General features: G+C 44.3%; 1 protein-coding gene across 1 annotated transcript in view; it reads right to left on the reverse strand.

The window, feature by feature from the left end:
* LOC132403006 (extracellular calcium-sensing receptor-like) overlaps positions 1-16,578 on the reverse strand; it is a 73,621-nt gene that overhangs the window by 5,381 nt on the left and 51,662 nt on the right. Inside the window, exons 6-7 of the mRNA XM_059986209.1 lie at positions 9,763-9,949; positions 664-955 (exon numbers count right to left, since the gene is read on the reverse strand). Coding sequence (XP_059842192.1) covers positions 664-955; positions 9,763-9,949 — 479 coding nt within the window. The remainder of the gene's footprint in view (positions 1-663; positions 956-9,762; positions 9,950-16,578) is intronic.

The raw sequence follows: 16,578 nt of genomic DNA on the forward strand, positions 1-16,578 counted from the left end.
TGCAGTGATTTTAGAGGAGATTCAGGCAAGGATGATATGTTGCTGCCTGCATTGGAGGGTAAGTGTTGTAAGGAAAGTGTTGATTTTTTTTTCACTTCCAATATGCCTCATATCATTGTGCAGACATTTAAGTTGCGAGATGGGAAAGATCAAAGGAAATATACCCTACTGTTTATTTTTCACACGGTGTTCCATGCCTGGAATGTGCTGCCTGGTTTGGCGAAGGACTTAAGTACGAGAGAGGCATTTGAGAGTCTTCTAGATGGATTCTTAAATGTGTAGTGAATGGAGGGACATGCGTATTCTGTAGATGAACGAGACCAGTTCAGGTCATTATTTAATTAATAGTTTAACTATACCAGCTCAACATATCAGCCGAATGGAATATACCAGGAGGTAGGGCTCTACGTTTTCATTTAGCAAAAAATAACAAGAATGCGTTGACCGGTATACAGTTTATCAGCATGCAGGAACACAGTCACTTTCCGGCATATTTTAGTGACTATAAAATCTCCAGGTATAAGGTACATTTTTGCTGTGTTTGTGTCCCATTTAGGCAACTTAGAACTGAAGTTTGAACTCAAGCCTGACCTGAGATCATTTGTTTGTAAGGGTGATTATTAGTTGAGGAAGCCGTGATAAGAAAAATGTTTGAAACTTTACCAGTGGAATACCAAAGGAACCGATTGTCCTGGCGGTTACGATGGAATTTTTAGATAGTTGGCAGCCAACAATGGAGGCAACTTTGGAGGAACCACTATATTTGGGGTATTCAATTGATTTGTCTTCTCCGTTGATCAAAGCGAGTGCTGCTTTCGAGGCGATCTCGGTGGACGAACAGTCATCGTAGATCTGGTAGCCAAGTGTGATTCCCGGGAGTAGATTATCATTTTGGTTTATTTCTTCAATAGCGAAGATCATTGTTTGCGCCAGTCGAAAATTTGCTAGCCAAAAACTGTAGGATAATTGCAAGAGGAGGTGGTAAATGTCTTAAGCTTCCCACTTAAATCAGAAAATGAAAATAAAGCATTTAGAATCTTGAAATATTTAACCTGTAACTATTTTCTTCATAACAACAAATCGTGTTCACAGTACTGAAGTCCACTTCAGATGCACACTGATTGCTGGTAATTTCACCAGATTAATTGACCATAAACGCTCTATTTTACAGGAAACAGAATTCAAGGGATGTGATAGGAAAGCTCTCGAAATGACACATATTTTAGAGTACAAAACATGTTGGCTGAACAGGGGAGCAGAGAAATATCCAGTTCTGATAAAGGGTCTCGGCCCAACGATCACCTGTATATGTTGCCATGCATTTTGGGTCAGCCGCTGTTTCCCTCCACTACTTTGTGTGTGTGGTTCAAGAAATCCAGCTACTTCAATGTACCTTGTGTCTTTGTAGCGAGGACGCAGTGTACTCAGGTGATTAGAGTTTCTGTAGTCGCCTTGCATTAGTCATTTGATTTATAGACTGGTATAGCACATTGCAGGCCCTTCGGCCCACAGGGTTGTGCCGACTCTCAAACCTGCCTCCCATATAATCACCCAACGTAATTTCTTACATATACCTGTCGAGTAGTCTCTTAATCTTCACTAGTGTATTTGTCTGCACCACTGATTCAGGCAGTGCATTCCGCACACTAACCACTCTCTGAGTGAAAAACCTTCCTCTAATATCTCCATTGAAATTCCTTGCCCTTACATTAAAGCCATGTCCTCTTGTACTGAGTAGTGGTGCCCTGGGGAAGAGGCGCTGGCTGTCCACTCTGTCTAGTCCTCTTAATATTTTATAGACCTCTATCATGTCTTCCCGCATCCTCCTTCTCTCCAAGAGTAAAGCCTTTCTCCCTTAATCTCTGATCATAATCCATACTCTCTAAACCAGGCAGCATCCTGGTAAATCTCCTCTGTACCCTTTCCAATGCTTCCACATCCTTCCCATAGTGAGGCGACCAGAACTGGACACAGTACTCTAAGTGTGGCCTAACGAGACTTTTACAGAGCTGCATCATTAAATCGCGTCTCTTAAACTCTATCCCTCGACTGATGAAAGCTAGCACCCCATAAGCTTTCTTAAATAAGCTACCTACCTGTGAGACAACTTTCAGGGATCTGTGGATATCTACCCCCCGATCCCTCTGCTTCACCACAAGTATTCTGCCATTTACTTTGTACTCTGCCTTGGAGTTTATCCAAAGTGTACCACCGACCCTCCTACCCCGACATCCAGGTCGTTAATAAAAATCACGAAAGGTTGAGGTTCCAGCGCAGATCCCTGGTATTTTGACACCACTAGGCACAACTCTCCAAGCTGCACGTACTCCCACTACCACGACCCTCTGCCTTCTACAGGCAAGCCAATTCTGAATCCACCTGGCCAAACTTCCCTGGATCCTATGCCTTCTGGCTTTCTGTATAAGCCTGTAGAAGTTCTCTGGGGAACCTTAGCAAATGCCTTACTAAAATTCACGTAGATCACAGCTACTGCGCAACCTCCACCTATATGCCAGGTAACTTCCTTAAAGAACTCTATCAGGCTTGTGAGAGACGATCTGCCGTTCACAAAGCCATTCTGACTGTACCTGAGCAGATCATGATTCTCTAAGTGCCCGTAGATCCGATCTCTAAGAAATTTACCAACAGCTTTCCCAACACAGATGTGAGGCTCACTGTTCTATAATTACCTGGACTATCCCTACTACCTTTTTTGAACAGGGGGACAAAATTCTCCTCCATCCAATCCTTCGTTACCATTCCCGTGAACAACGAGGACATAAAGATCCTAGCCAGATGCTCAGCAATCTCTTCCATCGCCCTATGGAGCAGCCTGGGGAATATTCCGTCAGGACCCGGGGACTTATCCTTCCAAAAGTATTTTAACAAATCCAAAACCTCCTCCGCCCTAATATCAACATTCTCCAGAACATCAAGCACACTTATATTGTCGTCGCTCACTTCCACAGCCTCCAGGCACATTTCCCACTTTTATCTCTAATCGGTCCTACCTTCACTCCTGTCATCCTTTTGTTCTTCACTTAATTGAAGAATGCCTTGGTGTTTTACTTTACCCTACTCTCCAAGGCCTTCTCATGCCCCCTTCTCGCTCTTCTCAGCCCCTCCTTAAGCTTTCTTGCTATCCTATATTCCTCAGTAGACCAATCTGATCCTTGCTTCCTAAACCTCATGTATGCTGCCATCTTCCACCTGACTAGATTTTCCACCTCACGTGTCAGCCATGGTTACTCACCGAGACAAATTTATCCCTAACAGCCTGCAAGAGATCCTTAAACATCGACCACATCTTCATCGTTCATTTCTGTGCAGAAATATTTTCCCAATTCACACCGGTGTGTTCTAGCCGTGCAGACTCATAATTTCCCTTCCACAATTAAAAAAAAAATTGTCCTCCCTGATTCTATCCTTTTCCTTGATAATGCCAAGGACCAGGGAGCGGTAATCACTGTCCCCTAGATGCACAGCCACTGACAGATCTGTGACCTGACCGGGTCCGTTACCTAATACTAAATCAATATGGCATTCCCTCTAGTCGGCCTGTCAACATACTGTGACAGGAATCCAGCTTGCACCGACTTAACAAATTCTGCCCCATTTAATCACTTGGAACTAATTAAGTGCCAACCAATATTAGGGAAGTTAAAGTCACCGATGATAACAACCCTGTTATTTTTGCACCTTACCAAAATCTGTCTCCCAATTTGCTCCTCGGTATCTGTGCTGCTACCAGGGGGGCTATAGAATACCCCCAGTAGAAGCAACTGCTCCCTTCCTGTTCCTGACTTTCACCCATACTGACTCAAAAGAGGATCCTGCTACTTTACCCAAACTTTCTGTGTTACAAGGGGACATGAGACTGGACCCAAATGCAGGACGTAGGCACTGAAGTACTAGGAGTAGGATAAATACAAATAAAGGATAGATCAAGGTGGGGAGACCGTGGCGAGCGTGATGGACGTGGCGTTCAAAGGTGATCCTGGGGTTCAGAGATAGGTCAGGCAGGACAGAATTTCGGAATTCATGGCAGGGCAAGATCCTGGAGTTCATGGCAGGGCAGGATCCTGGAGTTCAGGGTAAGGCACTATATTGGAGTTCATGGCAAGGCAGGATATTGGCTAGGCTAGAGGATAGGTCTATGGGACAAGGAATGCTGGGAGGATTGCCCTCTGGGCAGGGCCCGGCCTCCCAGCAAGGAAGACAGGGGCCTGGTCATGTCACGGGGCACCTGGGCAGGATGCGGGGCACAACCCTTCGGAAGCCAGGGGTAGGAAGGTGTCAGAGTCTCCCGTTGGGCAACGGCAGTCCGGCCGGACTTACCGGACGGAGGCAAGGAATAGGAAGTGGCAGATTCCCCCGGCAGGCAACGGCAGTCCGGCCTGCTTACCCGATAGAGGCAAGGAATAGGAAGGGAGTTCGGTTCAGAGTGACTCGGAGACAGACTCACGGAACTAGTTGATTAACGGTGGGTACTCCAAGCCGGGGCGAACAGGACGAACACAACGAAACCAGCCGAAAAGCGTAAGCAGGGCAAATATGATGAACAGTTCGAAATAGGATAAATAGGGCGACAGGCGCAAACAGGCAGACGAGGCCGGAATGGGATAGACAGGCAAACAGCGCGACAGCGCGAACCAGGCATACCGGACGGAACAGCGGGACCAGGGTATACAAGACAAACGGGGGAACAAGACCAACAGGACAGAACAGGACAACCCCCCCAACTGGATTCAGTCCCAGAGTCCCTTATATACACCCGCCAGCCGATAAGCATTAGGTGTGCCTCCATGAGTCCAGATGATCCTATTTGGGCTTAAGGGTAAAATGAGGTACGGCTACCAGATCCGATGTTCGGTGTCCGCAGACCGGATGAAGACCCGAAATGCAGTCTCCGGACGGGACCAGAACAGTACCCCCTCCCCACCCCCGTCAAAGGGAGCTTCCAGGCGACCAAGGAGGGTCTCTAGAGCTAGAGAAGATACGGGTGGGTGGAGGGGGGAAAATGTTCAGACAAGAGGGGACACCAGGCTGACGGGAACAGACTTTAGTGCGTGCGTTGCTAGGTCCATGCTGGGGGAGACGTTCTGTCACAAGGGGACATGAGACTGGACGCAAATGCAGGACGCAGGCACTGAAGTTCTAGGGACAGGACAGGAACAACTAAAGGATAGAACAAGATGGGGAGACCGTGTCGTGCGTGAGGGACGTGGCGTTAAAAGGTGATCCTGGGGTCCAGAGATAGGTCAGGCATGGCAGGATCCTGGAGTTCATGACAGGGCAGGTTACTAGAGTTCATGGAAGGGCAGGTTACTAGAGTTCATGGAAGGGCAGGTAACTAGAGTTCATGGAAGGGCAGGTAACTAGAGTTCATGGAAGGGCAGGTAACTAGAGTTCATGGAAGGGCATGTTACTGGGGTTCATGGCAGGCCGGGTAACTGGGGTTCATGGCAGGGCATGTTAATGGGGTTCATGGCAGGGCAGGTTACTGGGGTTCATGGCAGGGCAGGTTACTGGGGTTCATGGCAGGGCAGGTTACTGGGGTTCATGGCAGGGAAGGTTACTGGGGTTCATGGCAGGGAAGGTTACTGGGGTTCATGGCAGGGCAGGATCTTGCTTACGTTAGAGGATGGTTCTATGGGACAAGGAAGGCTGGGAGGATAGCCCCCTGGGCGGTCCGCATAGCTCTTGGCCAGGACCCAGCCTCCCAGGCAGGAACACAGGGGCCTGGGCAGGATGCAGTGCGCAACCCGTCGGAAGCGTGGGGTGGAAAGAGTCAGACTCCCCTGCCGGGAAACGGCAGTCCGGGCGGGCTTCCCCGACGGAGGAAAGGAATAGGAGGGGAGCTCGGTTCAGGCTGACTCCGAGAGTGACTCACAGTACTAGTTTATTAGCGGTGGGTACTCCAAACCGGGGCGAACAGGACGAACAGAGCGAAACCGGGCGAACATCACAAACAGTGCAAACATGATGAACAGGTCGCAACAGGGTAAATAGGGCGACCAGCGCAAGCAAGACGACCAGGTCGAAACAGGATAAATAGGGCGACCAACGCTACAGGACGACCAGGTCGGAACGTGATAGACAGGCGAACAGCGCGGTAGCGCAGTACAGGCGAACCGGCCGAAACTGCTGGATCAGCGCATATAAGACAAATAGGGGAACTGGATAAGCCCCCCAACTCGACTCAGTCTCAGAGCCCCTTACATACCTGCCAGCCGATACATATCAGGTGTGCCTCCTTGAGTCCAGATGATACTATTTGGGATTAAGTGTGAACGGAGGGTCTGCTACAAGACTCGGATTCCGGACTACACGGACCGGATCGAGAGCCGGAATGCGTGCTCCGGGCCGGACCTGAACATTCTGTAGCTGTAGTAGTATCCCTGACCAGTAATGCCACCCCTACTCCCCTTCCACACCCCTCTTTATCCCTTTTAAGGCATTGAAATCCAGGAATATTGAGAATCCTTTCCTGACCTGGTGCCAGACAATTCTCTGTTATGACCACTACGTCATTATTCCATGTATGTATCCAAGCTGTCAGCTCATCACTTTTGTTCTTGATGCTTCTTGCATTGAAGTACACACACTTTAGCCCTTCTAGCTTACTACCTTTACACCCTTTATTTTACTTCTCTTTCCTCAAAGCCTCTCTACAGGTTAGATCTGGCTTTACTCCATGCACTTCTTCCACTGCTCTATCTCTCCGGGTCCTAACCCCCTTGCACAATAGTTTAAACCCTCCCGAAACATGCTAGCGAACCTACCTGAAAGGATATTTCTTCCCCTAGAGTTCGGATGCAACCCATCCAATCTGTAAATGTCCCACCTTACCCAGAAAAGTTCCGAATGATGCAAAAATCTAAAAATCTAAAAATCTAAAAATCCTGCACCAACTTCTCAGTCACGCATTCATCTACTATCTCCTCCACTTCATACCGTCACTATCATGCAGCAATGGCAGCATTCCTGAGAACGCCACCCTTGTGATCATGTTCTTCAGCCTTCTACCTAGTTCCCTAAACTCACACTTCATGACCTCATCCCTCTTCCTGCCTATGTCATTGATACCAACATGTATCACGACTTCTAGCTGCTTTCCCTCTCGTACCAGGATTTAATGCACCCGGTCAGAGACATCCCGGACCCCGATACCCGGGAGGCAAAAAACCATGCGGGTGTCCTTACACTTCCACAGCATCTCCCGTCTGCTCCCTTGACTATAGGGTCTGCATTGACGACAACCCTCTTCTTCTCCGTCCCATCCTTCAGCACCACAGGGTCAGAATCAGTGCTAGAGGCCTTGCCACTGGGGCTCACACCTGGTCAGTCGTCCTCACAAATTTCTTATACAGAGGAATGCCTAGACGTGTGCTCTGCATTACTTGTTTACTCACCTTCTCTTTCCCCCCTCCGACTGTCACCCAACGACCAGCTTCCGGCAGCCTAGGTGTGACTACCTCCCTGTAGCTCTCATCTATGACTGCCTTATTTTCCCTTACGAGTTCATGGTCATCCAGCTGCTGTTCCAGATTCCTCACACCGTCTTCCAGATTCCCTAGCCGCATGCACTTCTGGCAGATGTGACTCTGCGGGAGAGGAGAGTTCCCCCAAGACTGCCACATCTGACAGGAGAGGCACATCACCGTCTCAGGAGGCATTGTAAAGACTAACTGGGAATAAACTCGTCCTCCGCCTCTTCTGTCGAAGCCTCTCGAGTCAAAGCCTCAAACCTCCGCTTCTTCACTGGCCCACTCACTCACTGGCCGCTTTCCTCAGAGCTATCGATATTGTGGAGAATATAGAGAATTATAGAGAACTATCTAAAATAAAATGTTGTATTCCGGTTACATTGACTAGAGATATCATGGACCCAAACTATAGCAAGTGAATGTGGAGGTGTTGAGTTGCAATAAATGTTAACATTGAAAAAAGACAGAGATGCAGGAAATCCTGAGTAACTCACAAAAAAATGCTCGAGGAACTCATGAAATTGTCGAGGTTTCAGGCAGAGAACCGTCATCAAGACTCATCCTGAAACAAATGTCCTCAGTATCTCCAGTAATTTTGGTCATTAACATGAACTGCATCAAAACTAGGTGTTATCAATTAAATTTAAATACACATGGAAAATAGAACATTTTCCCATAGTTCGTCGAGCTGTTGTGCTAAACTAATTCATGTCTTACTAAACTATCACTCCATTCTCCTCATATTCATGAAACATTATTGAAATCACTCCCCTACGTCATCACTTTACGAAGCATCAGTACACTGTCCCAAACCTGGAAATGAATGGCCAGTCGATAGAGGGTGTTAGAGAATCCAAATACTTCGGCACAACTGGAGATAACAAAATCACACTGAAGACAAAAGGTGCCAGAAACAACTATTGGAAAATGAGAGAACTTCATATACAGACATTTATAAATGCTTCATTGAATCAGTATTAAGCTAGAGAATCACAGCATGGTTTGGAGAAAGGAGCACTATCAACCTTAGCCCACTCAATAGAATTGTCAAAATAAGTAATAAAATTACTAACCAGGACCTACAAACAATTAGCAACATCCTTAAGAGACGTACATTAAAGGAGGGTCTCCAAATTGTAGAGAAATTACACATACACTTCATACATAGTGCAGTCTCATGCCACCTGGATGCCACTGCAGGCTCCTGCCTATCAGCAACAGAACAGCCTTATCCAGTTTTGTGTCTTCCTCCATTCGACTCCTGAATGCCGAATTCTGAATATATAGTATGCATTTCACCCTTGACAGTACAAACAGCTAATATTATTATGTGTGTTGTTTTTTTTTAAATACATAGGTAATTTTTAGTACATATTATCTATTGCGAGCGTTTTATAATTAACTATATGTAGTCTGCTGTATCTTGAGTTCTGTGATGTTGTCCTTGTCACTGCTCAAACAAATCTGCTCATGGAAGATAAAGTGTCTTGAAAGGGATTGAACATAGCTACTTTTTTTTTTAATATGAGCAAGAGCTACAGGGTTCCATTGAAAGGTCAAAACCGAAAACGTCGATTACTCATTTTCTTCCACAGATTCTCCCTGACCCACCAATTTCTTCCAGAAAATAGTGTTTATATTCTCTATTCTCTTTCTAGCATTCCATTACTTGCAGATTTATGTCTCTACTGATTATATCCCTAAATAACCAGGGATACAATGTGCAGAATCACAGGAGAAAATCATTGTCAAGTGAAAAACGGAGCATGTATAATACTTGGATATGGCACATGACTGAATGTCCATTTTTATCTGACGACAAAATTCCAAACAAAGCATTGCCGTGCCTGCTTTACCACCATCATCTGCAATAGCGTACCGTGAACAGACAGAAAACAAAAATCTTAGTGCATTCATTCTATTATTTTTAAGACGGAGAATAAACAACATAAGACTACTATTCCATTCAAGCCACACCCTTCGTCCCACCATGGTTTCTGTTAAAATGCAGAGGGAAACTCAGGTGTTAAATAAAAAATATCTAAGCATATAAAGGCACAACATATTTCTATGAAAGTTAATTCAATAGCTCACGCAGATACGTTAAGTTAAAATTATTATAAAACCATGTCGTGTCCTTAGAAACACAGGACACCGATTTAATTATGTATTTTAGGCGAATATTAGCTTTAGAATTGAACAATCTAATGGATTGGTAAGAGCAATATCCCCTCAGAGTGCAGTATTGACAGAACAGAAAGTGTAACCTCACCTTTTGCATATAGCGTTTTTCGGTGTAGAGTTAAATGAATGGAGATCATGATTTAGATCCAAATGCATAGTGAATATTCCGCCAAGGATAATATCTCCATCTTTGTACAAATCAGGTAAGTCGTCCTTTGTTCGCCGTTGGCAGAGGATTCCATGCGCTTCTGGTGAAGCGGCAAGCAACAGCAAAGCTAGAAATAGAGACATTGCTCAGTTGCAGGTTTTTTTTTACAATTCCAGGGAAGAACACTTATATTGTCTCATTGTAGATCTGCAGATGTCTCAAAGCGAATTCAAACAGTTATAAAAATAGCATTCTATAATCTCCGATGATGACATGGTACTCGAGGGGCTCATGTATAGATGGATGTAGATATGGCTAACAGCTGGGGAATTACATCGAATAATTGTTGGAAATTCTGCACTCCCTGTAGATAGTAAAGACTTTCCAAATAATAACTAGGAACATCGAGTGATTAAATGTTTCAAACTACTACAACTGGTATGTAGTTCAATCTTTTGTTATCTGGCCTCCTCAAGAGTAGTGCCAAAGTATAGGTGGTATAATAAGTACATAGAACAATTTAAGTTGCATATTTCATCAATGGACAGGCTGAGATTGAAATTAATATCTGTTTGTCATAAACAGTCTTTGCCCACATATTCAATCAATAATCATTCCAGCATCTGCTGTCCCTTGCATTACTAACAAAATCTAGATATCCTGAATTTAAACAGAACAAGCATTTGGGAAGAACTGAATATATCAGATGATTAGACTGCTGGAGGAACTAAAGCGTTTAATCTGACACGGAGCAAAAATACTATTCTAGACACCTCCTCGATAATTCGCAACACTGGTGCGATCATGGCTGTGTATTCGGCCTCTTACTTTACTTGTAGAATCATAGAACATTATAGCACAAAATCAAGTGTTTGAAAACACCTAGTCTGTGCCCAACAAGTAATATGCCTATTATCATCAACCCTTTACACTTTTAATTCAGTATTCCCAGCTCCTGTCTCAAATTATTGATTGATGAAGGCCCGTGTGCTGAAAACATTCTTGAAGATCCTGCCTACCTGTGAAGGTACTTTCAAGAAAAATGGCTTTGTATACCCAGCTTCATCTGTTCTGGTTATTCTTCCCAAATTGTAAAACCTCACATTGTCTGCATTAAATGCCATCTATCATTTTCAGCACATTTTTTTGCAGCTGCACAAAAACAAGTTGCTAGTCTCTAGTCTCTTTTCTAGTCTCATCGCTGTCGATTATACTGCCGTTATAGTATCATGTGCGAATTTCCGAATCCTGCTTGCTGAATCATCATCCAGACCGTGGATACAGATAACAAAAATGCAAACACACCAGTCTCTACGGCACAAAACTAGTCATAGGCCTCCAGTCAGAAAACCAGGCTTCTAATCCTTTCTCGGACTTGCTCTGATGTCCAATCCAATTTGTTAATTCACCGTATGCCAAGCGGCTAAACCTTCTTAACGAACCTCCCACGCAGGAGCTTGTAGAATGCCTTACGGGAGCCCAGATAGACAGCATCCACAGCCTTGTCCACATCAACCTGCCTGGTAACGTACTCTATGATTGATTAGACACCACCTACCATGGGCAAAGCCATGGTGACTATGCCTAATGGTGCTTGGCATAGAATTCGATAGGAATTGGTGTAGTGAGAAGGGCAAAATATTTTTTTGACTATTTGACTGTCTTGTAGTTAAGGCGGGACCTTTGCAGAAAGGACAGCTTCCACCTGAATTGGAAAGGGGCTAATTTCGCAGCGGGAAAATTTTCTAATGCAGCACAATGTGGTTTAACGTAGAGTTACAGGGGGATTGGAATCAGAATGCCAGTACAGTTAGTGGAGAGGTTAGGGCCGATGTTGGTAAGACCTGAGACAAACTTAAAAATGAAAAGACATGTATGCAGCGCTACATTTGTTTCAATGAAATTAGTATTGTAGGAAAGGCGGACAATATTGCTGAAGATGAGGTAGCTGGTTTACAAACAGTAATGATGTGTAATAAATAGAGGTCTCATGATAGGGCAAAATTGCCGTCAGCAGGATGAGTTGCAAAGTAAGAGGGAGAAAAATATCGCAAAGGACGAATACGGGTTTAAGGTGTTGTACTTGAATGCGTGCAATATATGGAATTACTTAAATGAACTTGCAGCACAGTTGTAATTTGTCAGGTATGAAATCGTAGGCATCAAGTAACAGTGGCTGAAGGAGGGATCTAGGTGAGCCCTTAATGTCCAAGGATACAGATTGTATCTAAATGATTGCAGGAAGTCAGAGAAGGGTAGTTTTATTCCTTTGGTAAAAGAAAAAGAAATCAAATCTTTAGAAAGATTGATAACCGTCAGGAGGATGTTGAACCTCAGCTAATGACCAGCAAGGGTTAAAAGGGACCTATTGGCGCTGTATACCGAACCCATTACGAATAGGAAGCATGTCGCCTACAAATTACCATGAGATAGAAAATGCACGGCAAAGGTGAATTTTATGATAGTTATGGAGGATTTCAATATGCAAGCAAATTAGTGGGAAGCTACGGGATTCAAGAACATTGAAAACCCCATAGAGGGCACTAAAGAGTCATCAAGGATATAAATATGGAATACAAAATTAAGCTAATCAACAACATTAACGAAGATACCAGAACTTTCTTCAGATACCTAAAGTATAAAAGAGTGATAAGAGTAGATATTGGACCACTGCAAAATGATGCTTGAGAGGTAGTAATGGGTGACAACGAATTGACAGATGGACTGAAGAAGTATTTTGCGTCAGCCTTCACTGAGGACGACACTAGCAGTTCTATGAAAGCTCCAGGAGTCAGCGTTCAAGAAGTGTGTGAAGTTACTATTACTAGGGAGAAGGCTTTTGGGAAACTGAAACGTTCGAAGGTAGATATATCGCGTAGACCAGATGTTATACACACCTGTGTTCTGAAAGAGGTGCCTGAAAAGATCTTAGAGGATTTATAATGCTCGTTGAATAATCACTATATTCTAGAAATTTCTGGAAGAATGCAGCATTTTAAATGACACCCTACTTGTTAAGCATGGAGAACTGCAGAATAGAGGAAACCGAAGGTGAGTTAGTTAGGGAAGAGTTTGGAATTGATCATTAACATGATGCCTCACAGTACCTGGAGGCACATGATAAAGCAAGCCGTAGTCAAAATGGTTTCCGAAAGGGCATATCTTGCCTATGAAACTGTTGGAATTATTTGAAAATAACAAGCAGTGCAGACCAAAGACAATGAGTTGATGTTGGGTGCTTGGATTTTCAGAAGCATTTCACAAGAAGCCACACATGAAGCTGCTTAACAAGAAAGGAGTCCATTGTATTACAAAGAAGATTCTAACATGGATAATGCAGTGGTTGACTGGCGGGAGGCAAAGAGAAGGAATAAAGAGAGCATTTTCTAGTTAGCTGTCAGTGATGATTGGTATTCCTGCGAGGTATTTGTGGTGACCGATTTTTAAATGTTTTTTTTATATATAGGTCACCGAATTACAGGAAGAATATTAATATGGATGAAACAGTACAGAGAAAGTTTACAAGGATGATGCACCTGAACTCGAGGGGGACTAACATCCTTGCGGAAAGGTTAGCTAGTGCTGCTCCGGTGGGTTTAAACTAGATTTGCACGGGGGGGGGAAGCAGAGTGTTAGAGCAGATAGTGAGGTACAGGAGGATAAAGGTCATGCCAGAGCTGCAAGTACAGTGCATGGAGTAAAGACAGATCAAAAAGTCAGGAGGCAGGCAGTTGGGTGACTGACAGGTGAGGGAAGGGATTAGATAGGATGAGCAGAGCATCGTTGTGGCTATTCTCATCATCAAAATATACTGTTTTGGATAGTGTTGGTGTGGACGACCTACCAGGGACAAGTTGCAGTGGTTGCGTCTCAGGCACTGAGACTAGAACCTCAGCTCAGAAAAGAAGGAAGGAAAAGTGGAGAGCAGTAGTGATAGGGGATTCGATAGTTAGGGGAACAGATAAGAGGATTTGTCGAAGAGATCGAGAATCCCGGATTGCCTCCCTGGTGCCACGGTCCCTGATATCTCGGATCGAGTTCTCAGTATTCACAAGAGGGAAATTGAGCAGCCAGATGTCGTGTTCCATGTAGAGACTAATGACGTGGATAGGAAGAAGGAGGAGGTCCTGCAAAGAGAATTTAGGGAGTTAGGTGCAAAGTTCAAGGACATGAATTCTAGGGTGGCAAACTCATGATTGCTTCCCCTGCCATGTGCTAGCGAGGCGAGAAATAAGAAGATAATACAGCTAAATACGTGGCAAAAGATTTGGTGCAAAAGGGAGGGCTTCAGATTTCTGGATTATTTGACATTGTTCCTGCGAATGTGGGACCTGTTCCGACGGGACGGATTGACCTGAACTAGAAGGGGACTAACATCCCTACGAGAAGTTTGCTAGCGATGTTCCGGAAGTTTAAACTAGATTTGCAGGGGGACGAAAACAGGAGTATTAGAACAGTTAGTGAGGTGGAGGAGCATAAAGGTCATGCGAGAGCTTCAAGTATAGTGCATGGAGTAAAGCCAGACCTAAAATATAAAGAAGCTTTTAGGAAAGAGAAACAGAATAAATGGTATAAATCTAGTAAGGTAGAAGGGCTAAAGTGTGTGTACCTCAATGCAAGAAGCATCAGGAACAAAACTGATGAACAGACAGCTTGGATACATACATGGAATTATGATGTAGTGGCCATTACAGAGACATGGCTGGCACCAGCACAGGAATGGATTCTCAATATTACTGGAACTCAATGTTTTAAAAGGTATGGGGGGTGGGGGTAGAGGAGGAGGTGTGGCGTTACTTGCCAGGGATCTGATAACATCTACAAAAAGGGTGGGTGATGTAGGAGAATCCTCTTTTGAGTCAGTATCGACAGGTCAGGAACAGGAAGGAGATGGATTCAAGCCTGAGAAGTGTGAGGTGGTATACTTTGGAAGGGCGAACTTCAAGGCAGAGTATAAAGTAAATGGCAGGATACTTGGGAGTGTGGACAAGCAAAGGGTTCTGGGGGTAGATGTCCACGGATCCCCAAAAGTTGCCTCACAGGTAGATAGGGTAGTTAAGAAAGCTTATGGGGTGTTAGCTTTCGTAAGTCGAGGGATAGTGTTTAAGTGTCGCGGGGTAATGATGCAGCTTTATAAAACTCTGGTTAGTCCACACTAGGAGTACTGTGTCAATTCTTGGTCGCCTCAATATAGGAAGGATGTGGAAGCATTAGAAACGGTACAAAGGAGATTTATCAGGATGCTGCCCCGTTTAGAAAGTATGCATTATGTTCAGAGATTTAGGGAGCTCGGTTTATTTTTTTCTCTCTGGAGAGAAAGAGAATGAGAAGAGACATGATAGAGGTATACAAGATATTAAGAAGAATACTGTACACCCAACGCCTCTTCCACAGGGCACCACTGCTCAATACAAGAGGGCACGACTTTAAGGTAAGGGGTGGAAATTTCATGGGGGATATTAGAGGAATTTTTTTTTTACTCAAAGAGTGGTTGGTGCTTGGAGTGTACTGCCTGAGTCAGTGGAGGAGGCAGTTACACTAGTGAAATTTAAGAGACTACTGGACAGGTATATGGATGGATTGAAGTTGGGGAGATATATGGGAATCAGGGTCTAAGGGTCGACTCAGCATTGTGGGCCGAAGGGCCTGTACTGTGCTGTCCTATTCTATGTTCTATATGATGTTGCCGGGACTTGAGATTCTGAGTTACAGAGACATTTTGAATTGGTTATGACTTTATTCCCTGGAGCATAGAGGAATGAGGGGAGATTTTATGGGGGGACTGTATATAAAATTATGATGGCTATAGATAGAGTGAATGCAAGCAGGCTGTTTCCATTGTGGCAAGGGGAGAAAAAGAAAACAGAGGTCATGTGTTAAGGGTGAACGGGAAAATGTTTAAATGAACATTAGATATTCTGTTCTCTCAGAGTGGTGTGAGTGCGGACTGAGCAGTCAGTTAAAGTGGTGATTGTGGGTTCACTTTTAACATTTAAGGAAATCTTGGATGAGAAGTGAATGGATGTATATGGTCCAGTGGTAGGGCAGTGGGACTAGGTGGAAAAATGTTTTCACACAGCCAAGAAGGGCCAAAAGGGCTGATTCTGTATTGTAGCGTTCTATGGTTCTCTGGTTCTTTAGTTCTATGCCAATAATTTGGATGATGGAATTGATGGCTTTGTTCCAAAGTTTTCAGACAAAGTAAAGATAGCTGGAAAGGAAGGTAGTTTTGTGGAAGCTGGAGACTGCTCAAGAACGTAAACCGATAATGAGAATGGGCTCTGAAATAGATGATCGAATACGGTGTCGGGAAATAAATGGTGATACACGTTGTTACAACAAATAAAGGGGTTGACTATTTTCTAAGTGTCAAGAAAATACAAAAACAGAAACGCAGATGCGCAAAGGGACTTGGGATTCGTTGTACAGGATCCCATCAAGGTTCGTTCACAGGCTGAATCTGTGGCAGGAAGGCAAATGCGATGACAAAATTAATTTAAAGAGGCCAAGTTTTCATGGATATTTAAGGCAGAGGTTGAGGATTCTGAATTGGTTAGGGTACGAATGGATACAGGGATACGGCAGAAGATCGAAGCTGAGAAAAAAAAATTATCAGCTATGATGACATGGATGAGTAGCCTCGATGGCTAAGGGAACCAATTCTGCTCCTCCATCTTCTGGTCTTATATTCCCTGCCCTAAGAATGCCTTTCCCTGTATATGTGACACATATGTGACACAGCCTATACTCTTCTAC

The sequence above is a fragment of the Hypanus sabinus genome, chromosome 2 (assembly GCF_030144855.1).
Source record: "Hypanus sabinus isolate sHypSab1 chromosome 2, sHypSab1.hap1, whole genome shotgun sequence".
In the NCBI taxonomy this organism is placed as follows: Eukaryota; Metazoa; Chordata; class Chondrichthyes; order Myliobatiformes; family Dasyatidae; genus Hypanus; species Hypanus sabinus.